We start from the raw sequence: 26,731 nt of genomic DNA on the forward strand, positions 1-26,731 counted from the left end.
TCAACCAAGGTATCCTCCGATGAGGCCAGTGGTTCCGTATCTCTGGTATCTGAAGCTGCCGTTGGGATCAGCGATGCTGTACTGTCCTGCAACCAATGGACCGCTTCGAACCTCCGTCTGTTGTTTACGATCTCCAGTCAAGATATCACTTACAGTGTAGCCAAACTGGTATTGAGGGTAGGACTGAAAGAACAGGTGAACATTGTGTTTAATTAACATTTAAAGCTTATATTATTGTACTGATAACATGGGACAAATTTTATTCAAGAGCCTTCGAAGTAATATCCTCAAAATCCTAGTATTATATTCTCTCATAAGAATCAGTGTCAACTTTAATTTTACTTAGTGGTTGATATCTAAGACTCCACGATTTTCCTGTCGTGGCTTGAAGCATTAGCTAAAGTACAAATTATAAATATTTTAAACAATTTCTAGGTGCTATTTTATACGTATCGACTATTTGTCCTGAACTTTATAATTTCAATGATGCTTTTCATGTCATTGTAATGTTTTGGTACCATTTATTAATGATCCATCTTTTCATGTTACATTGAGGCAACGAATTTATAATTAAGGCAATAATATTTATCATTACAGATTTTCAGCAAATTTACTCTTATTAGGTTAATGAGTACCAACCTCATTTTATTGTCAAGCCCACCTATATGACTTTTTAATTAAGTTATTCAAAAGAACTGTAGTTGTACATTCCTTACTTCCGTTCACTGATTTTGGATTACAAATAAATTTAATAATACTTCATTTTAGTCTCATTGTAAAATACGAAAATTATAAAAAAAAAATAATTTTTACGAAGTAAGGGACAGACTTTTAAAATGACTTATTGAAATCAAACAATTCATATTCCATTTTATCTTTTTTATAATTCTTGTAATTGTCTACACGTTTCTCTTACAAAATACATAAAGAGTCTGAAATAAGTAAACATAACAAGTACCTTCCTAGAAACTCAACAGGAAGGTCCATATTTATAAATAAGACCATTTTAACCCAAGTGTCTCATAAAAATCGATAACAAGACTATGGTAATTGAAATTCGGTGATATTTAAGAGTTGTAAAACTTTCAAAACATTATTTGAAAGTAGGTCAAATTACTTTATAGGTGTGCTGTGGATAGTGTTAATTTTAGTACGGCGTGTCCTTTGTTTGTTCCTTAGCCGCGTGAGTTTGTGGTGGACAATATCGTACCATTAGACTTCCTTCAAGTTCTCCCGTTTTCTTTTCCAGTCTCATCCTATCTACTCTAATCATATTAATTCACTTTCATTAATCATCTGTGTACTTTAGCTTACAGTAGATAGACATTGGGATTAAAGCTGAAAATGTTTATTTCATTCTTTATCTTAGAGTTAATAACTTCCTGGTACACAGAATTTAATTTTGCACTAATTATTCATTTCTTTATTCTTAATTAATTCAGAGAATTCACATAATCATGAAAAGAAAGTCAACATTGGAAAAGTAAAGTAAGAGTTAATGTTATTATTTTGCGCTACGTTTCTTGTCAATTTGGTTTCGGGCAATACCCGGAAACATGTTACGTCATTGGTATTTTAGTCATTTTAGATTTCGGACAATACCCGGGAGAATGTTGTGTTAAGTCTATTAGTCGGACAAGGTGTTGCTAGTGAATAACTAATAAATTGTTGGGGAATTGTACGAACAAATGGAAAGTGTAATTAACATAAATATTGTGAATAAGTATTGATGGTTGAAATGAGTTACATGTGTTTAAAGCTATTTGTAAATTGGTAAGATTAATTAAATTAATACCCTTGCTTAGTACAAAGTAAGAAATAAGTCGATTATCTTAACAGAATTGATCCGCTGTTAATTGTTATAACAGACAAATTTTATGTTCTGGAAACAGAAATCATAACACTTACTATTCTCACATCTTGTAAGTAATCATTTAACTCTCTGTAAGGATTACTAGCCCAACATCATTATTCTAATCGTCAAAGTTTAAAATATGTTCAAATGTTGTACAATGAAAATAATTTGAATGTGAATTACTTACGTAGTAGTTGTAAGCACTAAGTCCGTATCCACCAAGTCCATATCCTCCAAGACCATATCCACCATATCCTCCCAAGAAACCAACGGCAGAAGTGGCAGCCACGAAAGCAGTGAGCAAAACGAGGACCTGTTATGTGGAAAATATACAATAATACATAATATACACTTTAATTCTAAAAGGCTATTTAACTTGCAACAGTATGGTGGATACTGTTCGCGTGAAAACAAAATCTTCAGTATTAAAAAATAAAAACTGTAAACGTTTCTTACTCTTATGGTTGGGAAACTAAATCGATTCTATGAGGAAAATTGAAGATTTGTCAAGTTATTAGTAAATATTAATTCATAGAAAAATCAAAATTGGAGTTGATTAAACCACTAAGTATTTTATATTAGTTGAGCGAGTTAAATTATAATAAGATCAGAGTTAGAAGGTTAATTGCCTATATCGTGTTTTATTTCTTTAATGCGAATTATACAAGTTAAATTTGTACTGTTTTTTATGAATGTAATACATTTTTATGCAGGAATACATTACATGTAAAGATAACTTTAACCTAAAATATTTCCTCCCTTTCCGTTGCTTTCAAATGTAGATTCGTATGAGGCTGATTTTTTTAAAATTTCCAATTCTACGAGTGACAGCAATTTAAGTTTTTATCTCAGTTCTATTTAGTCTAATTATTTAGATGCGTTCCAATTCTAATTGTGTAAATGTCTTCATACTATAGCCTATTATAATAACACCTGAATTTTATGCGTGTAATTCTAATGTTGAGAAACCTATTAGTTTACACTACTTTCACATTATTTCCATGTTTCTTCGCTTTCGTAGAATTACAATTGTGCATGCAGGAGACGATTACTAAACTACGAGTCTAACTTAATTGGAAAAAGCTTCGAAGGGCTAAAGCTAATCAGACAGTGTATGTATGTTATGAAATGTGTTATAAGCACATTAGAAGTAATATTCAGCATGATGCTTTTCTAGGTCATAATCCACTGTTTTTTCCATTCATCTAGTTCTCAAGTGGAAGATCATTATAGTGGAAGAAGTAAAGAAATTCTGCTATTTAGCTAGTAACATAACAAATTATAAGAGCCGTAAAGAAAATTTGAAATCCAGTATAGCTAACGCGAAGGTGTCATTCGAAATTAGATATGAAGCTTGCAGACGGAAACATCGGCATACAACTGAAGAAAAGTCTTATCGAAACACGAAACGAAAGCCTTGAAGTGATATGCTATAAGGATATTGATAATTAGATATATCGTTAAACCATCAAACGACTGCCTATAGGAATTTGTATAAGAGAAAAGATAGTGTACTGAGAAATATTTCCAAAATAATAGATACGATTATCGTGTCTTAATCACGTTACAAGTTATTGAGAAAGTGACGAAAGTGAGATTGCAGCTAAAATATACAAATCATATAATACGTACAAAAAGTAGGAAAGGAAAAGTACATGAAACGAGAAGTCTATCTAAGAGTTAAAAGCTGCAACCAAACAATCAAAAGTTTCTTCACTGAAAACAAAAGGACTGAATGAGGCACGTACTGCTATAACACCCTGGTGAACCCAACTGCAATCGAAATAATCAATGTCTAATAATCACAGTGGAACCAACAAATCAATGTAGTAACAAAGAATGAAAAGTATACTACCAATTTATAATTTGAGAATACTTGAAGACATAATACTTGTCCCCTGGATACAACACCAAATGTTTATTTATATAAGTTAAATAAATTGACACTTCTGTGAAGTAATTAATATACACTATAATTACTATTACCAATACTTGGTTCTATCATGCGTGTGTTTCTCCGTTAAAAGCGGAACATTTTTTAAACTATTCAATTGGTCTAGGCAAAGAACAGAAAGAAAACACTATCATGCTTATTCTTTATTCCAATTTTATATCTCCAGCAGCCTATTTAAGCTCGGTTTACAGGTTGATCTTCAACTTTTCATTCTTTTAGGACGGTGGACAGTTTTCCAGTGGCAAAGCATTTACCTCTGGTGTGTGTGCTCCCGGTTCGATCTCATCCAAGTGAGTTTGTGGTGGACAACATCGTATCCGTGGGTTTCCTCGGTGAACTCCTGTTTCCTTCCAAATTCTCATTTCACCAATTCTTTCATCATTCACTTGCCTTAATCATCCGTCTCTCTTAGCAAGAAGGGTACAATCGAAATACCTTGCATTGAAAGATTTCATTTTATTTCGTTCCTTCGTTCTTTTAATATTGTTGCTATCTGTCATACATACTTTCAAAACATAAGGAGTAGTTCTCAAGAAAACTACATATAATAACAGTAAAATTAATGTTTTCATCTAAAACATTTTCTTCTTAAACTATCCATAAATATGGCACGTCCTTATATCACACAACTGATTCGGTTAAAATTTTGTGAGTAATTAAACTACTAAATATATCCTGATACTCCCACTCAGAGACATTTTAATACATTAATGTTAAGTACCGCACACGAGATACTATATTATTGCAGTAACAAACTTCACAATACAAGTTAGGAAACAAGTATTTCGGATTAATAGCATGTTCTTTGTCATTATATCGTTTGCCACAACTCGAAGTTCGTGTTGCTTCCCACTATCTTGCCACAGTATTTTCATTATAATTTTATAGATCTCATTGTTGTGAAGATTCGCTCATATTTGACGCAAAAGATGTGAATTGCCATGCATAATATCTGATCCCCTGTGAATAAGTGCTAATTTCTCTCGCCCTATGTATGAGAGAGGTCTAATTTGCCTTGAAGCTGAAAAGAACATTAAGCTCTAAACAAACGAAAACAAAACAACACTTATATTACAATGCAGTAGCTTCATAAATTGATATGACCGGATGTTCTCTTTAATCACAGTTCTTAATATTGCCTCCTGTTATATAATATTATATTTTTCGGTTGTGCTTTATACGACTAAAGAACTGGATTATATGGACTTAAATAACGTGAGATATTCGTTTTACGCCTCACGATTATCCTGTGTAGTCTAAAGCAGATGGTGATGATAAGAATGAGTGAAAATGTTGGAATGGAGAAAATGGGAGAAAACAACCAGATCTCTGTGAAAAGCACGTACACGTCTTTTGTCCACTACAAAGCACTTTACGAGAGCTGAAATCAAACCGGAGATCCCAAGCATCGGGATGAACGCTTTACTACTGAGTCACCGTGGTTAATATAAACTTAAGAAATATTTATATAATACAGGGTGTTTGAAAAGAACTTCCTAGTTTTAAGTATAAATTTAATTGGGAAATGAATGAAAACTTACAACAATGAGTACATATCATGAAAGAGAATTCCTTCAAGTTTTGTTTAATGTTGGTAGACTTCAACGTGGTATCCATTTGTGGACCTGCATACATCGAGACGATACTTCACTTCTCGCCATATATTCACCAAAATTTCAGGTATAATTGTCTTAACCGCCGCGACGATTCTTTCCCGTAAATAATTGATGTCTCTGATCTTTTCACTTTTTTCACACAACTTTTTTATGTGGCCCGAAAAGAAAAAGTTCAGTGGGGTTATGTCTGGGCTTCGTGGTGATCAAGGTAACCCTGCCTATCCACCTTCCTGAAAAGCAAGTGTCAAGAGCCGCACGCACATGGTTATTGTAATGAGATAGGCCGCCATCTTGTTGGAAAAACACAAGCCCCTTTTCCGCCTCAATATCGTCCATTTGAGGAAAGACGTGCTCTGTCAGCATATCATAGTAAACATCTACTTTATTGTTTTTTCTACAAAAATAAAAGGACCAATCACACGATCTTGCATCAACCGCACCAGACATTGAGTTTGGGAGAGTCACGTTGATACTGAATAACTTCATGTGAATGCTCTGCCCCAAAATCCGGCAGTTATGACTATTAACTGCTCCACTGACATGAAATGTAGTCTCATCAGAAAAGAGAATCTCATTTTTTTAATTGACATCATCATCAATTCTGTGTAGAAAGTCAGCAGCAAACTCATACCTTTCGTTTTTATTAGTAGGTTTAATTTCATGTAACAGTTGCAATTTGTAGGTGCGCAACTTAAGTCTTTTACGCATAACATCATACAGAGTACCTTTAGGCATTCCTAATTTTAGACTACGTCTGGCCAATGACTTCGTCGGGCTCCGAACACAAGAAACACGGATCTGTTCAACAATATTTCCAGAAGTTCTCGGTCTATTTGGTGATTTTGCTTTTAAACATTACCGGTTTCCTTGAAATACTTTAGTCAATGAGATAGATTTTGCTGTAGGTGGTTCACCAATATACTGACGTCTAAATGTAGGTTGCACTGTTATAACTGACTCAGCTTTCACAAGCCAAATAACACACTGCGCTTTCTGTTGCGGAGTACCCATGAAATAAAATAATAATTAGCCATCACATCTTATATGGTTCATATTCCTAGGCAGATTCCTATTAAAACCTTATCCTCTGATTCTGTACGAACATCTCTTCCATTAAGAATAATACAAAGCCGAGTAAAATACTGCTATTAACGTTCTATATTGGTATTGATATCATGTAAAAGGTATTGATATCATGCGTGTAGTAAAACAAAGTTTCTCTACTTACTAGTTGTGAACTCCATGTTACACAAACTTACATTTCCAAACTTAAAATACAAATATATCGCTCACGACACAATAATTCAAGTTTTAAATTTATGATTTCTTATACCGGCCAGTGCAAAGCGGAAGCAGGCTCTACGCGAGTTGAGTTGCATACAACTTGGTTGCGAAAGAAAACAAATCTCTTCACATCGGCGGAACAATTATGATGGATGGAAGTCATTAGCGGAACAATTGCTGACGGTTATAAAACTATTCTTATGATTTGAAGGGCCTGCCAAATGAACTGTAAACTGAACATTTTTATGCAACAGTAAATGAAACATTAAAGATTCTACTCATGAACTTAAAAATCTGATGAACTTAAAAATCTTCTGAAGAAATTTCATTATCTCAACAAGTTCATGGGATATTGACAACACTGATTGATGATTTAGTATCTCATGACCAAAAGCACTAAAGTTAATGCCACTAAAAACGTGCCTAGGCTTAGAAAAATGTCTAATTGAGATTTATTAACTAGAGGACGTTGAATCGAAAGAAAATCTTTTAAAGTATATTCGTGCACGGAGTCACGAGGAAAATAACTTCACGCTTGGGCTTGGGTTGTTTATCTCAATGGCAAGAGTGCCGACCTATGGAAACATTTTAATTATACATTTCACACTAATTTGAAGATTCTGAATCTAATAGAATTACTTTTTATACATATTGGTCCGTGTTAACCCCAGAAGAAAATTGACTTCTTTGATTTGAAATGGTTTCTGATTAATTGATAGTTTACTAAACTCTCTCTCACCTGAAACAACAGTCACTAGCAGCGTAAGAAAATTTTGAGTGCAGTGCAAATTTCAGAAAACAAAAATATTTTAACTTCTACTTAAAAATTTCATTGACAAAAAGAAAGGAAAGCTCTTTATTTTCTGTAACTGGGTAAGATTTGAGAACATAACTCCACATAAAAAACTTAAGAATGTTTTGACAATATTTCTATCACTCAAATCACCAGAGTAAGCTATAATTAATTTCTTTATTGAATTGCTGTCATACAAATTGTTTATTCTTGGAAATATTTCAAAAGTTGAGCATATATTTCTGATCTCTAAACACAGAGAATACAACTAAGATACTTATCTTGTGCATGATTAGATTAAAAAATACAATATTTTAAATTATTTTTCTTCGGTTACTTCTAAGAGAATTTCAGTATGAAATGAGTTATCTTTTGACAGCATAATGCAACTTCTCACATTTATATGGACTGTTGTTTTTTTTTCAAATCCAAGAGAATCAATAGTTCTATATTGGATATATATATATATATATATATATATATATATATATATATATATATATATATATATATATAGATAGATAGATAGATAGATAGATAGATAGATAGATAGATAGATAGTTAGATAGATAGATAGATTGCTCAACTCTTGAAATAATCTGCCTGTTAATCTCTGTTTTTAATCACGGTACATTTGTGAAGATTTATTTTCTTCTGGTAGTTTTTTCTCTGGGTTTCATTACCTCCACAAAGTCTCCCTTGGCTATACGGATAGCGCACGCGCTTCTGGCGAGGTAGACTCGGGCTCAGTTTCGTGCATGAAACTTATGTGGTTAGAATTGCACTTTTAATCGTAGGTTCAGGACTCATATAACCTTACTGCTGAACCGGACGCTGTATTTAAATACCCTGAAATTCGTGCACATTCCATCTAGTTTCAGAAAGGCTATGAAGAGATTATCCACTCGTGAATTGTAATAATGTTTCTTACTAATCTCTGTGAGCTTGAAAATAGCCGAGTAACAATATAAATGTCACTAAATTCTTGTTCTATCAATAAACTATCTTAATTCTTGCACAATAGATGTTCACGAGGCTGCAAATGAATATATTTAAGTCTAATTTTGATTAACTTCATTTCTAGGAATTTTAGGAAATTCTGAAAGAATAAATATGTTTATCACGCCCCCTGTCGAAGGTTCACACCCTGAGATATGCCAAAATTAACGTTGGTAACAATTTCAAACGCATGCAAATTGTACGTCATACCAATTTTGAAAACAATCGGCGTGTTAAAAATGCTGACCTCGAATACTTGTACTCAACTTGAATAAATTTAACTGTAGTGTTAACACCAGACATTACGATAATCCAATAACATGCTTTGGATCATTGTATGTATTTTGTACATAAGTGTAATGGATTTGATTTTTATAATATAGTTATCTGACAACCCTTAGGTTATTAATCAATTTTCTGTATATCTTCAGGATTATGATATTAGATAAATCAACCATAACAATACTGTCGCAAACACCACCATAATCGAGTCGTGGCAAACAGCACAAAATCTTCGGATTAAGACTTGAATTAAATGTAATCAAGTGTTAATCAAATTCTTTGTAAAAAAAAAAGTACTTGGTAGTTCGACAACGATTATATATTTTTGAAATAATTTATTTGGTTTTGTGTGTTCATTTTTCTTTAGATTCCAAATTTTAAGCTTAAATTTCATGGAGTTAGGTACTAACTACTGCTATACAATGTTGTCAAAAAACTTCAGTAATTCTAAAACGCCCGTCAAAAGAGTAGACACTCAGTAAAGAATTACGTAATTTATCATTTCCAATAATACTGCAAACCCTCCAATTAGTTCTTTATTCTACTTACGGTAATGGTTTTCATTCTGACGTTTTCCTTTGTAGACTAAAAAACAACTATACTTAAACATTATGATTGTTCTCCTTATATATGGTTGTATGATATGAAAGCTTCCTTCATACTTTAATTTTCTTTCTTTTAAATCCAAATTCCTTTCCTCTTCTGCCTTCATTAAAGAATATTTGTAGAAAGCCATTTATTACGAGAAATTTAGGAAAGAATTTATTATACTTCAGGGAAGTTTCTCTGAAATTATTGAATAAGTGTCCTTCATAAATGTATGGCTGTATTTCAAGTTAAAAGTACAGTTATTTAATTCAACTGCTACAAAAGGTCTCGGTTTTTGCTAACAAGATACAGTAATTGTTGTTCACCGTCTAAACGTTATGCAAATTAAAAGCGAAATTATTATCACCAATACAGGTGTTACGCGATCATTAGTCGCCTTCGAAAATTTGGATTTTTTTCTACTTTATTTTATCATACAGCACATCTTACTACATTTCTAATAAGAAATTCTCTTCTACAATACAATGATAATCAATCATCTTTCTTCACTTTACTATCTCCTGGATAATTCCTTTTTGGAAATAATCGCTGAGACATATAAAATTAATAAGATACTTCCATGAATAATACTCTACATTTCATTTTCATATTAATCATAATTTAGTTATTCATTTATTTTGTAACTTACTTGAAAGAAAGCTGCATCTGTTTTTGTCATTATCTGTGATTATTTACTTTCAGTATGTTATGAAGCCTGAACAGTATTATTCTCTTTAATGATACTAAAAATGAAATTTATTTCATATTCCCTCTTTGTCAATTTTACTTGACAATATCTTGTTTGTGTAACAGAATGGGCATTTTTTTTGACCTAATGTTGTAATTTAAAGACACCATCGTGTAGAACTAGTCTTCAATATACCACATACGAAAAATCTCAGAAAAATATTTCTTCGTTACGGAGATCTAACTCTTCAAACAATGAAAAAATGCGCTGCTTTCGTCATGGAAACACAGACAAGTGCTTTGGCGTGACGTCACAAATTGCTAAATCTTAAAATTTCGTATGGTAGCCTAGGACCAGGTTATGTACATCTATCAGTATTGGGGTCCTTATCGGACCCTTTCATGGGTAAAAAGTTGCCAAAATATAAACGTAAGTAATACGTTGTACCACGTGTTCGGTTTCTGGCCCAATTTATCCCCTTGGATGAGGTCAGATTACCTTATACGGTTATATGGGTGTGTATAGGGGTTCATTCTCTTACATAAGACATAGGTTCACTGATGCAACCCTTTAAAAGTTTAGGAAGGCTACCTTGGCTCCCCCTTAAGTTTTGGAAATTGTCCAATTTAAGTATTCGGTATAATAGTATGGGATCTCAATATGTATCACGAAAAATTTCAACGGTCCACCTCATTCCCTTTCATGGGTAACAAATTGCCTAAAATTCAAATTTCGGAGGTTACTAACCCCTTTTGATGACGTTTTATTACCTTATATTTAGCATATAGCCCAACTTAAACATTTAATATAGTACTATATTACCCGATCGTGTATGACCATAAATTTGGGTGGTCCATTGGTTACCTTTCGTTGATAAAAAAATTGCCAAATATTTAAATTTCGGAGGTTATTGACCCAATTTATTCTCTTTAATGAGGGCTTCATTATCTGAACATATGATTGTGTTTAGTGGACTATTTTCTTTTATAAGGCAAACATTGATGCTATCATCTTTAAATTTAGCGTAGCTACATTCACCCACTCCTTAAAGTTTAGAAATTGCCCAATTTAGTATACTAGTGCAGGGCCCTAACAAATACCATTATACACATCGTTCCCTTTCATGGGTAAAAATTGTCAATAAATATATATTTTGGAAGTAATTGAACCCATTTGATAAGGATGGATGTATACAGGGGTCCATTTCCCTTATACTTTGATGTTCACTTTTTAAAATTTGTTTGGTGTACATATGACCATTAGTTGTATTTGGGAATTATCAAATAACAAATTCGGTAAAAGTTTTCTAGAAACCTTTGAAAATGTTGGTGTTCCTCTTATGGCCAAATATTCAAAATTCGAAGATTATTGACCTATTTCACCTTTTTGATACGGCTTAATCATTGAATGAGTACAGTATTTCTTACGTTTTCATAAGACACAGGCGTATTTGTGCACCAATCTTAAATTTTTGGTCAGGTACATTTCTTATTGTCAAATCAATAATTGTTAATTGTTCTTAGAATTAGGTGGTATCTCATTCTTTGGGGAGATCATTGTCAAATATTAGTATGATCATGTGGTCGCTTATTGACTTATGATGGGATTATGGGTCCAGGGCATTGGTACATTGAAACTTTGTAGGACAATTTGAGAATTGTCAAAATGAAATTTCGACATTGGTCTTGAATATTTCCAAATATGTGCAAAAATATTAACGTAAGCAATACGTTGTACCGCGTGATTGACGTTGATGAGGTAGTGTACAGGGATTCAATTCCTTTTCAAAATTTGTTGTGGCACTTCTTTAGTTTAGGAGTTGTGAAACAACACACTTCTAGACAACAGTTGGTTCTGCTTATTTCATTCTACGTTATTGACCTCATCGAACATATAATTATATGGTTAATTCTAAGACTTAGGTATATCGAGAGAGGTACATATCACCATTCTTCAATTTTGGGAATTAAGTTTTAAAAAAATAGTATGAGCCGCGAATTTCAATGTTCAAAACCTGATTAATATGAAACAATACTTTAAACTTTAGCCACAGCTCATTGTCTAAGATCATTGGTGGTGGTTGATTTTTCACCTTGAGCTTTAGAAATCTGATAGGTAACCTTATTGAATCTTATGACTCATAGTCAAAGGCAATATGACATCTGATATGCTTCAACACCTTCAAATTTAGTCGCAAGGTGATGTAATCTGATCACTGGGAAAGTTATTGTTTTTGTAATTTGATTGGTTGATCACTGTCTTTCGTGCAATCTGATTGGTTGATGATTTTCAAGTCTTTGCTGCATTCAGTTTTGTTTTGTTTAACAATTATCGATTACTCTTAAAAAAATCTTGGTTTGAACATTTTGGTTCAACATTTTCCACTCATTGATAAATATCATAAAAGCTGTTTATTTGTTAATCGAATAGTTAAAAAACAGTTAAAAATAAAGATTTACGGTTAAACGTGAAACGTGAAATCATTTCAGTTGAAATTTTTTTTGAAAATTTTTTGTTTGTAATATTTGTTTGAATTCTGTTTCAAAATTTATTTTTATTTTTTTTTTAATTTTTGATTGACTTCTTTTCGTTTCATAATTTTTTTAGAATTTTGTTGGAAACTTTTTGTATTGTTTTCAAAATTTTTGTTTGAATTATTTTTCGTTTCAAAAGTTTGTTTGATTCTTTTAGTTTCAAAATTTTGTTTGGATTTTTTTGTTTGAAAGTCTGTTTGAAAATTTGGTCTGAAATTTTTATTTGGAATTCTTGAAAGTTTTTGTTTCAATTTTTTAAGTTTGTGCACTCATTATTAGTATTCGTGATAACGTCATCATTGCTACTTGTCAACAGTTTCTAAACACACGTGATGGGATGAAATCACTTACCAAGAATACTGATTTACAACAGAATATACCTTATAAAATTTTAGCTAGCCGAATGATCCCTAGAAAGTTTGGATTAGGAATCATAGTGAAGCTCGAAAATGATAAGAATATATTTTTACGATCAAGATATTTACAAATGGAAGCAACAAAACAACAAGATCTATTACGTTTCTTAAACACTGGATCTGTCTTTGTTACAAAGGATTCCTTGGTCGAATTCATCAATTTGAATTTAGTACGCAGCGTGGTCTTTAAATTTGGTTTGCTCAGCATGACGTCAGCAATTGTCATAAAATCATGAATTCAAACGTTTAAAAATACTTTTCAATGACGTCAGCGGTAGCTGTATGATGAAATCGTCATTCACACAATTTGTGAGTTTGGTTTGGTTAGCATATTCCTTTTAATGACGTCATTAATATCTCTATGACTTGTGGTGAAATCATCAATGCAAACGTCAGCAAATTCCGCGTCAGCCTGTAAACTATAACCCCTGAATAATTCGAGCAAGTTCGTTTTAAGAGGAAAGATGTGTACTGCTAACAATAAAGAATTCCTCTTCGTAAGCTATTGTCCAATAAATATATTTAAAACAAAACATGTGATGATTTGTATCTGTGTTACAACATTTGATTCTGTGATTCGACTGTAGAAAGCAGAATAATTTGGTGCACAACTGAAATTTAAAGAATGCCAGAAATTATTGTCACGAATCGACCAAATGAATGATTACTTTCATGATAACGTAAATGTGACCATAGTAAAATCATTAGGCTCAAATCATGAAGTGGTGCTACGTACTTTAGAAAAAGATGGTGATGCTACGTAGAAAATGTATACTACATGAACCCCGCGAAATGGTATATCTAACGCAAACGGAATGGACCAAATTCATCAATGTATTCCAGTGTGTAAAAAATGTAGTAGAAGTGTGCAACAAAACAAGTATATTTCTGAAAAAGTACTATTTTGAAAAATGTGTCATGCATATTGTAAAACATATGTATAAATGATGTGATGTTTGTCAACACCGTTTCTGGGTGCATACTTGTAATGATGAACAGTTTATTTGTGATAATATGGACATTGAGTATCCAGCAATTGACCATTGCAATAAACGGTAAAAGACTTCAATTGAAAATAATATTACACGCTAAAAACAAATTAGCGCAAGAAGTTCAAAATACATTGTATCGACAATATCCAAATCCTTTATCGGGTATCGATGTATGTGATTAACCAGCGCAATGTAATAAAATGATAAACTTCAATGATTTGTGTTTTTCATTTCAAGTACAACCCCTTGTTCTGACGTAAACTATTGTATCATGAATGTTTTTGTTCTGAACAGTTCCGGTTCTTTAATAGAGAGTGCACAAACGTAAAAAAAATCAAACAAAATTTTCAAACGATTAAAATTTCAAAAAAAATTGAAACAAAGATTACCTGAACAAAAATTTCAAACAGAATTATCAAACAAAGTTTAAAACAAAAAATTCAAACTTTAAAAAAAAATTGAAACGAAAAATGTTTGAAACAAAAGTTTTGAAACAAAATATTACAAATCAAATTTTCAAATAAAATTTTAAACAAAATTTGGAAACGAAAAAGTTTTTAAAAAATTTCAAAGAAAATTTTGAAGCAAAATATTCAAGCAAAATTTTTAAACAAATAATTTGCAACACAAATAATTTCACGTTTCAGGGCAACTGCTGAAACGTTCAAACTTTACCCTGCTTTTAACTATTTGATTAACAAATAAACGGTTTTGATCAAATTTATCAATGAGTGCAAAACGTTGAACCAAAACGCTCAAACCAAGATTTTTAAGAGTAATTCATAATTGTTAAACAAAACTTAAAACTGGGTGCAGCAGAGATTTGCAAATCATCAACCAATCAGATTGCACGAAAGACAGTGATCAACCAATCAAATTGCATGAACAATAACTTTGCCAGTGATCAGATTACATCAACTTGTGACTAAAGTTGAAAGTGTTGAAGCATATCAGATATCATATTGCCTTTAGACTATGAGTCATAAGATTCAATAAGGTTACCTATCAGATCTGTAAAGCTGAAGGTAAAAAATCAACCACCACCAATGATCTTAGGCGATGAGCTGTGACTAAAATTCTAAGTATTGTTTCATATTAATCTGGTATTCAACATCCAAACTTCGCGTCTCATACTAAAATTTTCTTTACCTCAATTCCCAAATTTAAAAAATGGTCCTACGTACCTCTCGATATACCTAAGTCTTAGCATTAACTATATAATTATATCTTCAATGAGGTGTATAACGTAGAATGAAATAAGCAGAACCAACTGTTGTGTAGGACTGTGTTGTTTCACAACTCCCAAACTTAAGAAATACCGCAACAAATTTTGAAATGGAAATGAATCCCTGTACACTACCTCATCAAGGTCAATCACGCGGTAAAACGCATTGCTTATGTTTATATTTTTGCCCTAGATGGGAATACTCAAGACCATTGACGAAATTTCATTTTGACAATTCTCAAATTATCCTACAAAGTTTCAATGTACCAATGCCCTGGACCCATAATCCCATCATAAGTCAATAAGTGACCACATGATCATACTAATATTTGACAATGATCTACCCAAAGAATGGGATACCACCTAATTCTAAGAACAATTACCAATTATTGATTTGACAATAAGAAATGTACCCGACCAAAAATTTAAGATTGGTGCACAAATACGCCTGTGTCTTATGAAAACGTAAGAAATCCTGTACTTTTTCAATGATAAAGTCGTATCGAAGAAGATAAAATAAATCAATAACCTTCGAATTTTGAATATTTGGCCATAAGAGGGACACCAACATTTTCAAAGGGTCCTAGAAAACGTTTACTGAATTTTATTATTTGATAATTCGCAAATATAACTAATTGTTATATGTACACTAAACAAATTTTAAAAAGTGAACATCAAAGTATAAGGGAATTGGACCCCTGTACACATCCATCCTTACCGCAGGGTTCAATTACTTCCAAAATATATATTTATTGACAATTTTTACCCATGAAAAGGAACGAAATTTATAATGGTATTTGTTAGGACCCTGTACTAGTATACTAAATGGGGCAATTTCTAAACTTTAAGGGGTGGATCTATGTACCTTTGCCAAATTTAGAGATGAAAGCATCAATGTACTTATGCCTTATAAAAGAAAATTGACCCTTGCGCACAATCATATGTTTATATAAGATAATAAAGCCCTCATTAAAGAGAATAAATTTGGTCAATAACCTCCGAAATTTAAAAATTTAGCAATTATTTTTATCCATGAAAAGAAACCAATGAACCACCTAAATTTATGGTAATACACGATCGGGTAATATAGTACTATATTAAATGTTTAAGTTGGGCTATATGCTAAATATAAGGCAATAAAACGTCATCAAAGGGGTTAATAACCTATGTAATTTGAATTTTTCGCAGTTTTCAACCATAAAAAGAACGAGTTGGACCATTGAAATTTTTCGTGTTACATAGTGAGGTCCTATACTATTATACCGAATACTTAAATTGGACAATTTGCAAAATTCAAGGGGTTGGCCAAGGTACCTATCCTAAACTTTAAAAGAGTTGCATCAATGAACCTATGTTTTATGTAAGAAAATAAACCCCTGTACACACCCATATAATCATATAAGGTAATCGGACCTTATCCAAGGGGATAAATTAGGCCAAAACCGAACAAGTGGTACAACGTATTACTTACGTTTGTATTTTGGCAATTTTTTCCCATGAAAGGGAACGAGGTGAACCACCCAAACTTATAGTGATATATATTAGGGTTCTCTGCTTTTGTACCAAATGTTTAAATTTGACAATCTCCAAAATTGAAAGGGTGGGTCAAAATACCCCTCCCAAAATTTAAAGTTGTGCATTAATGTACCCAAGTCTTATGAAAGGGAATGGACCCCTGTACACTCGCATATAACAATATAAGGTAACAAGACCTCATCAAAGGGGATAAATTAGGTGAAAACTTCCGAAATTTGAACTTTTGGCGATTTTTTACCCACAAAAGGAACGAGATAGACCACCCAAATTTATAGTGATACATATTAGCGTCCTATACTATTATACCGAATGTTTAAATTTGGCAATTTCCAAAATAGAAGAGGTGGGCCAAGGTAACCTTCCTAAAATGATAAACGGGTGCATTGATATTTCCATGCTTTATGAAAGGGAATTGACTCCTGTATACGCCCACATAACTATATAAGATAATTAGACCTCATCAGAGGGGATAAATTAAGTCAAAATCCTCCGAAATTTGGTTTGGCAATTTTTTACCCATGAAAGGGAACAAGAGGGACCCCCAATACTGATAATAGTACATACCCTGGTCCTAGGCTACGAAATTTTCAGATTTGGCAATTTCCAAAATTTAAGGGGGTTGGTCCTATGTACCCCTGCAGAAATTTAGAGGTTTGGCCATATTACCCCTGCCTAAATCTAAGGGAGTGTTCCTAAGTACTTCTAGGTCATTGGCCTCGGGCCAGGGACCATGGATTCTGGAGCACGGGCCATTCAGCCGTACGATTGCCACTACTACTCTGAACCAAAAAACTCTTAATCTCTTTAAAAATATTCATATCCTATTACATCCTTTCATTTTTTCCACTATTTACTAGGCACCATAATAATACAATTTCATACATGGTCCTTCATAATTTTATTTTTGATTTAACTTATTTATGAGCCAGACTCATATTTCCAATCGCCTTGACTACCTGGCGTCCAGGATTTTTCGATCCTGAACAAGAGGAATATAGACAGAAATTCATTATGTGTAACTTATGTTGTTACTTCAAAACTTCATTTTTTTTTCTTTTCAATAACCTCACACGAAATAGTGTTCTAAGTATACAAACATAACTTTATTTATATTCTTCTCCCCTTCAGATAGGCCAGTATCCCCTGGAGACTGCTCCCCTAAATTTTTACTTCACCCTAAACTTTTCAAGGTAGGCTTGGAAATAAACCATAATATGGTGGAGAACTATAATATGTTTTGATAGCCCCCCTAGCTTCTACAGGGCCCCCTATATTTCTGGGGTGGCTACAAGCCTGCTCTCCGCTCTGAAGTGATTAATGTTGTGTATATGGGAGTACATTTGCAGATCATATCGTGAAACTATTGTGTTTTGTGTTCTGAGGTCCACAAGTAAAAAAAAAAAAAAGCATACATAAAAACAAACGTTAAAAGTTCAGTCCTTGTTAGGTTTCGTCCAGTAGATTGATTTCTCTTATATTGTTTCTCTCACTGGAACAGAATGTTGTGTTCATTACTCGTCATGTCATATCACAGACATTTATTACCAAAGGACAGAGTGGATCAATAGTGGAGTGCTCACCTCTAGTGTGAGTGGTACCAGGTTCGAATTCAAGCCATATGAATTTGTGATGGACAACATCGTGTCCGTGGGTTTTCTCGCGATTGAGATGTTTCCTCCCACATGACCATTCCACGGATTATTTTATAATCATTCACTCTCATTAATCATCCGTCTCCATTTGCCTACAGGACATATTCATGGAACATAAAAGTAGAAATTACATTTTATTTTATTCAGTAATAATCCCACTATAACTAGTTTTTCATCATCACTGTGAGACCATACCTGTGTGTTTGTTGGTTTAAATGTAAACTCACGTGCTCAAAACACTTCAGCCAATTTGTAAATGTTCACATAGACTAATATAAACAATTTACGAATATGTTCCATTTCTAAAGAAAACGACAATAAGGGCGAATATATTATGATGAAATGAAATTGCTAATGTGTAAAGTAGTTCGATAATAGCTTTGGTAAATTATCAGAATGCTCATGAACATAATTATCATCGTCCTTATGTTGAAATCAATAAAGAATTTAGATTACTTTTACTTAGAGAAATGTTTTTTCATTTATTAATTTCCTTCGGCTTTCCCCTAGCGCGTAACTATCGAATTCAGGATGAACTTACATATAAGAAATTACCACTCTACTATCAAATAACTATGGCTTTACATTGTTTATTCTTTTCTTAAGAATGAATAAAATTCGCTTTGTAAGGTCGGTCGGTAACCGAAACATGAGAATATTGATTAGTTTCTTACTTCAGGCTGCAAACAAGATCAATAATATAGGAAATTAGTACACTTCAACTTTGTCGTAACATATTCAAGTATATTCAAATAATTGACAATAAATATATAAATAAATAAATAATAATTAAATACAAGTTAAATTTTCTTACTTTTCTTATTCTTTGTGTTATTAGCAACGCTGTACACATTTGAAAAACATGCATGGTATCTTTCGCTAAACCGTTTCCCTAGTGATTGGCGGAGACCTTTTCCCCTGTACCGACCTGTGACGTACAAACATGGTGGTCCTTGTTTTAATCGCATTAGTAGCAGACCAAAGTTCAATCGCAAATTTTGACTACTTAGAACTGAGCATGAGCGAAAGGAAGTGTTCTCCGTAATCATCTTAAGTTATTTTCAAAGCAATAAAAAAGATTATTGGAAATGTCCATTGTATTCTGTATTTTAACATTTAATTTCATTCTCTAGCTGGTTTTTATGTTAAATAAAGCTTTTGTCGGTACGCTTATCTACGATTTCTCACTTTTCTTAGTTTGGATTTCTACATATTGTTTGGACCTATGTACCTATATGGACCTATATGTTGTACTAGCATATAGCCAGCGACTTTGTTTCAATGTGTCCCAGGTTTAAATCTAATTGAAAGGAAACGGAATTAATTCCGGTGGTCTACATCACGTTATTTCAACTGTAGACCTCGTCTCATACATTCTCCTGATAACAGTAAACTAAATACAAATCCATGAATTTGTCATCGCAATTCACTTCGTTTCCACTTTTTAATTTTCTAATATTTGGTTTCATTTCTTGATTACTGACTTACATGTGTTTTCTCATACTTTAGTTAGGTGTATTATATTACAAATAACACCACAAACTCTCAGTAAAATGTACTATAAAACCGTTCCTATCCCACCGCACTCCCCCGAAATATCTCTCCTTTAAATATCCCTTCCTCCGGCATCTCGAACACTTGTTGGAAGTTAAGATCTTTGCTGATGATTGGGTGATGCAACGTGAAGTTGAGGACTTCTTTCAATCTTGGCTGAGCAATGGCTAAAGTATAGGTTACAAATAGCGATTAATTTCATTAACCAAGTATTGTAGTTTTCATTTTTGTACTTTGCAAATAATACAACTGCGACAGACATTTAATTTGTTGTAACGTGATTTTTTAAGAAAAATATGTAAGACTTATTCAAGGTAATTACTACATCAACGATACTAACTGGCAGTGACAGACGCATGACGTATACGTTGCTTTTTATTTTTTGATATATAGTACTTTTTAGAAGTACAAAACACATTCCTATCGCATTCTCCTCAATGCCTTCACTGTGATAACCCCTATAGTCCAAAATTACCTTTTATACATATATTTCTTACACCGCCTTCTATAATTGACGTCAATGCGACATTCTCAGACATTAATGTCACAGATTCATAAAAATTAAGGCTATATTATTAATATAAGTTTGTAGATACTTTAATTAATATTTCAAAATTAAAGAGTGAATCCAAGGAAAGATTGTTTTTCCTCCTCACTTTAATCACTTTCCCCACACCAGGAGCGTACATAGTCCCGCTCAAGAGCCACTTTTAAACAATTTGAGATGTGTAGGCGATTATTTTACTTGCAACATAGTAAGTCTATTATAGAAATACGAACAAAGTGAACAGGTAAGTTCTTTACTAAAGCAAGAAAAATATCTGTTTAGATGTTCCCTCGTCTTCGAAGCAAACGGCAGGGAATAAAAGGTAGACTTTTTTAAAGTTTGAAACAATGTTATTTGTTTCTAAGAGGAAGCTCAAGAATACCATACCCCAACAACTAGTGCGTCAAATACAGCGGTATCTAGTGTCGAGATGGACAAAATTTATTATAAAATAGGATATATTTTAATCACTAATGTAAAGACACCAGATATACCAAAAATATTGACGCCACCTACACTTAGTCAGGACAAATAACTCATCAAAATGAAAACAAATATATTTATAAGTATCCTAAGATTTTTTTTAAAAAAAAGATTATATCTGTAAGTATAGGGTTCGTCTAAAAAAATGCATATTCATTTAATTACGGTGTTTTGGTTTGCTTCCGATGTTTAATTCTAGTCGGGTTCTTGTAACATATTATGTGAGACATATGATAACGATGAAAAAAATATTCGTTTCACGTTTCAAGTTTCAGGAATGGAAGTCTAAGTTAAAGTGTTATTGCAAACCTTAAAATGACGCTGAAGTCCAATGTCAGTGTAAAGATGCGTTTAGAATAGAACAAAACATTGCTTTGTGACAAGTTTAGAAATTACAGTAGTATGTGGGTGGAATTTCATGAAAAAATGGTATGTGTCTGGCTACTAACGTCAACTTTCTTGAACAATTTCACAAACTGTACAGATACAGAGTCATTCAATTGTGCTTTATTGCAGTATATAATTATAATGTTATAATGTCATATACATAAGTATATGACGTATAACCATGTTTTGTTAAAGATTATAAGGTTCTGATATGCTTTCTAAAAATTGAGTAACTTGCCAGTAAAAAGCATATTTATTCATATATTTTCTCAATAATAATGCATTTATGATTTGATACATATTTTGGAGATGAAAAATAATGTTATTTTCTATGCGGTATCGAAATCCGTTGAAACTATCCAACGAAGTTCGACGCAATTAGGAGAAATAAACCTGAGAACGAAAAGATTCATCCACAGTCCATTGTACTAGCATTACAATATATTAATTTGTGGTCAACATTTTTTAACACTAACCTTAGTATATTAGTTTCTTGGTATTTACTTGTACCGTATCATTAAGTATAGCCATAACAAACAATAGAATTTCAAATTCTTAAAGAGTGTATCCTTTTCTAAGAGCCTTTCTGTATAATAAGTTACCTCTGAAGGGCAATCTTACCCCTATATATTTTCTCAATAGTATAGCATGGGTATTAGATAAAAGTATATCTTCAAGTGGCGAGGACGTTTTTTTGTTTTATGATTTGGTTATCTTTCTATTCTTATAATTATACTTCAATTCATATTTTGTTGATAGAGTACACATGTTAGTAATAACAACTCCTTATGGCATATCCCGGATCTGCGGTTCGATGAAGTTTGATTTTCAACACAAGGAGTAAGGAGGTGCGATGATGTTGTCAAAAGTATGGTTTCAGTGCTTCCAATTCAAAATCGTAGTTGGCGACTATCGTGTGGATTAAATCGTACAGGGATAAGTCATTTCAAAAATAACTTGAACCAGCCTCTTACAACAATGGTAGAGCAAATGTGGAACAAGTAACTGGGAGAAGAAAACTATACATAGCAAACTCTTAATGTTCTGGACATTGTAATATCTTCAAAATGTATTAAACATTCTATTCTCTTACCTGAATTTTAAGAGTCTTATGAAGAGAGTTACATCAATTGAATTGTAATATTTCCAAAAATCAATAAATGCTATAAAAGATACTGTAAAATATAACTAATCTAATAAGTTATGCAAATTCTTTATTTTCTCACTTCAATTTCATAGAAATAATACACTGATATCATATCAAATTTCAACTAAGGTACCCTCCGATGAAACCAGTGGTTCCGTATCTCTGGTATCTGAAGCTGCCGTTGGGATCAGCGATGCTGTACTGTCCTGCAACAAGTGGACCGCTTCGAATCTCAGTCTGTTGCTTACGATCTCCAGTCAAGATATCACCTACAGTGTAGCCAAACTGGTATTGAGGGTAGGACTGAAAAGATAATAAACATTGCATATAATAACTATTTTCAAGTTTATATTAGTGTACTGATAGCATGGAACCCATTCTAGTCAAGGTTCCTTTATGCAGTCCCTTAAAATCCAACTACTATCAGTTAACGGAAGAATCTGTTTAAATTTTAATCTTACTCAATGGTTGATAAGTAAGTCTATTGTCAATTTCCTATTGGAGCATGCAGAATTAGCTAAAGTGAGTTTTGTACACTATCGTACAAATTTAACATATTTGTAAGGAATTTCAAGTTGCTGTGCATCTGTGTTGCTGTGTATTTGTTAATTTATTTTGTATTGTATTTGCTGTGTATTTCTTTTGAACCTTTGTGATTTAAGTGATACTCTTCGTACACTGTATTATTTGGTATTTCTTATTAATGATCCCCCTTTGTATATTATATTGAAGTAATGAGCTTATAATTAAAGCCATAATTTTAATTGTAACGTAACGTAACAATATACAAATTTACTGTTGCTAACGTGTTAAGCACCTAAGTCTTTTCCTCTTATTATCAAATCCATTTTTATGATTTTTTTAATGACTAAATTTATATATGTCTAATTACGTATACATCTCTCAGTATTTCAAAATTAGTTTGTATTACAAATAAATGTAATATTACTTAAATATAATCTCATTATAAAATATTAAAATTATTTTTAAAACTTCAGGAAGTATGAGACAGATATGTATAAGACGTTATTGAAGTAAACTTATTAAAATCCTTGTTTTAGTGTGCATGTTATCATTATTGTAATTTTTGTAGTTGTGAATATATTTCTTAAAAAAAAACATAAGGAGTAAAACTCGAAATAAATAAACACAGCGCAAGTAATTTGAACTCCTTGAAGTTTGACAGGAAGTCACATATTTATAAAAAATGAACCTTAACTTGTTTGTCTTCTAAAATTGATAATACGTCTATGGGAATGTTAATTCGGTACTATTAAAGTGTGGAATAAAACTTCCATACGTCATTGAAAGTAGGTTAAATTACGTTATAGGTGATACGGAGGTTCAGTTAGAGCGTTATTTTTAGTGCATGTTGTTTTTGGTTGTTCCTAAACCATGTGAGTTTTTGGTGAACAATATTGTATCCTTAATTTTTCTCCAAGTTCTTCCGTTTTTGTCTATATTTTGAATCACTTTCATTAATAATCTGTTTTCTTTAGCTAACAGGACAGAAACTTGGATTATAAACATGAAAATTTTTATTTCATTTTTATCTTACATATAATAACTTCCTAGTACAGAAAATTGAATTCAAAAAACTAATTATTCGTTTCTTTATTTTTAATTGCATCAGATATTCGCTGGGTGAAATTACTTTTTTCCGTACTATTTTCATTTGTCTGAAAAGCAGGAGTAAAAATGGATCTGAGAAGGTAGGAAGATTCATGACGTCCCCAGTGTCTATCATTTCCCGTTCTAATTTTCTAGGAAGTGAATGGACGTCTTTGATATTGTTTTGGAAGCGGAGAGCCAAGTTCTCCCATGTTCCACTCACTTTTATTTCTGGTGAAAAGTGCCATTGTATCTTAATATTTTCAAGTTTGAATCTGCTGAATATTTTTTCTTTCCTTTTCTTTCTTTTTGATATTGTACCGTTTCTGCTGAAACTAGTATTAACACTAATCAATTTGGCCTGAACAATAACGCGAATTTTTGTTCCCCGTAGACATTTATTATGTAATACTTATATTATTATTAATATTATTACTAGTATTTGTATTATTTTTTGGTGACGTTAATTTATTTTTGTTATATATGAATAACTTCAAATTTCAGCAACAATCCAGATGAGAATTGAGCCTTGTTTAGTATGAGTTACAGATTGTATGTTTCGGGACAAAAATTGTAACTCTTTCTATTCTCACATGATATAATTAAACAAGCCATTTAACTTTCCATGAGGATCCATCATCAAAATTTAAAAGATGAATTTCAAGTGTTGTATAATGAAAACAAGTTACATAGGAAGTACTTACATAGTAATTGTAAACACCAAGTCCGTATCCACCTAAACCATAGCCAGCAAGACCATAGCCACCATATCCTCCCAACAAACCAACGGCAGAAGTGGCAGCCACAAAAGCGACGATCAGAATGATGACCTGTTAATATGGGAAATGTAAAATAATACAGAATAGTAGAGAATATACACTTTAATGCTAAAAGCTTATTTAACTTGTAATTAGTAAGCTTAATATTGCTCATATGAGAACTTATTTTTCAAAACATTTGTAATAAACTTTGCACTACCTTTAAAAAGTTGAAAAACACATTATAATTGATACATAAATATAGAAAATACTAAATTCAAACTCAATAGATACCAAAATTAAGAAAAAAAAAATCAGCGTGGGATGCTGAATTGAATGAAGATATTTCTATGTATATTCGTGCATGTAGTCACGAGAAAAATACCCTCAAGCTTAGGCAATTTCAAGCAATGCTTATCCCAATAGTGAGACTGACGACGTTTGGATACATTTTTAATTGTGTTTTCCATACTAATTTGAAGTTTCTGATCCTGTTGGAATATTTTGCAACGTATTTGTTCACGTCAACATGAGGAAAGTAATCTTAAAGTTGATCTCTTTGATCTCAAATGGTTTCTATTTTAACGATCATTAACTAAGATCTCTCTCACCTGAAAAAACAGTCACTAGCAGAATGAAAATTCGGAGTCTTTCCAAACTTCAGGTAAAAGAAATATTTTATCTTCCATTTATCAATTTCGTTGAGAGCAAGAAACTATAGCAATTTACTTTCGGTGACTTCATTAGATCTGAGAAAGTAACTGCACATACACTGGGTAAGATATTTGTTCATCTTTGATAAAATTATCGCTGAAACCATCAGAATAGGTTGTAATTAATTTCTTATTTGGGCACACCGAGATTATATCTCAGACATTATCTTCTGTACGATTACATTTACGGTCACGGTTATTTTTCAGGTTTTGATTCGAAAAATGAAATGAAATCTTTGAGTTTTACGTCCAACGGTTATGCCGGTTAGGCTAAAGGAGACGGTGATGATGAGTAATGAAGGAAATGGTGAAATGAAGAAAGTGGGAGAAAACGGGAGAACCCCGAGAAAACCCACGCACACGGTGTTTGTCCACCACAAAGTTCACTTGGCGGGGGCTGGGATCGAACCCGAGACCCCAAGCACCAGAGGTGAACGCTCTACCACTGAGCCACCGCGGCCCCAGGTTTTGATTCGAGTATCGGGCCGTGGACCAAATAACAAATTATTTAAAATTGTTTCTTTCTCGTTTTTTTCTGAGAGTGTTTCATTATTAAATAACTGTTCAACTTCTAACTTGGCTCAATAATTCAACTTTTCACACATATGGTCTGTATAGGAGATAAGTGTATGTATTTTCTTAATATACACAATGAATTTGGCTGTTACAAACTAGTTATCTGACAACTCAGTTTATGAGTCGATTTTCTGTTAATCATCACGATTGTACTATATGACACTTACTGTGGCAAACTACACCGAAATCGAGACGTGGCAAACCGCATATGATCTTCGGATTAAATTTTGAATTAAATGCAATCTGTATATTAGTCCAATTATTAGTAAAAATAGTTGGTAGTATAACAAAGATGGTATCATTTTAAATGATATTATTAGATTGCGTCTGTTTGTTTTTTCGTTACAATCAAAACCTACAACTTTACTTTCACTCATTTCCATGCTAACCATAGCTGTACAATTTTCTCAAAACAATTCAATAACACTAAAATGTATATTAAAATAATATACTAAATTAAATATTATTGGATTTGTCTTTCCCAATGTTACCACAAACTTTTCAATTAATTGTACATTTTACTTACGACACTAGTTTTCAT

The 26,731-nt window shown here is 32.4% G+C and overlaps 1 protein-coding gene across 1 annotated transcript; it reads right to left on the reverse strand.

The window, feature by feature from the left end:
- On the reverse strand, window positions 1-26,731 carry LOC145685494 (uncharacterized). The gene is made up of 7 exons (XM_081757892.1): window positions 26,717-26,731; window positions 24,848-24,973; window positions 22,666-22,835; window positions 20,444-20,535; window positions 17,719-17,741; window positions 2,043-2,168; window positions 1-183 (listed from the first exon to the last, which is right to left on the reverse strand). Exons 1-7 carry the CDS (start codon window positions 26,729-26,731, stop codon window positions 1-3), a joined length of 735 nt encoding a protein of 244 aa, XP_081614018.1.

Source organism: Thermobia domestica, chromosome 5 (assembly GCF_964235325.1).
Source record: "Thermobia domestica chromosome 5, izTheDome1.hap1.1, whole genome shotgun sequence".
NCBI lineage: Eukaryota > Metazoa > Arthropoda > Insecta > Zygentoma > Lepismatidae > Thermobia > Thermobia domestica.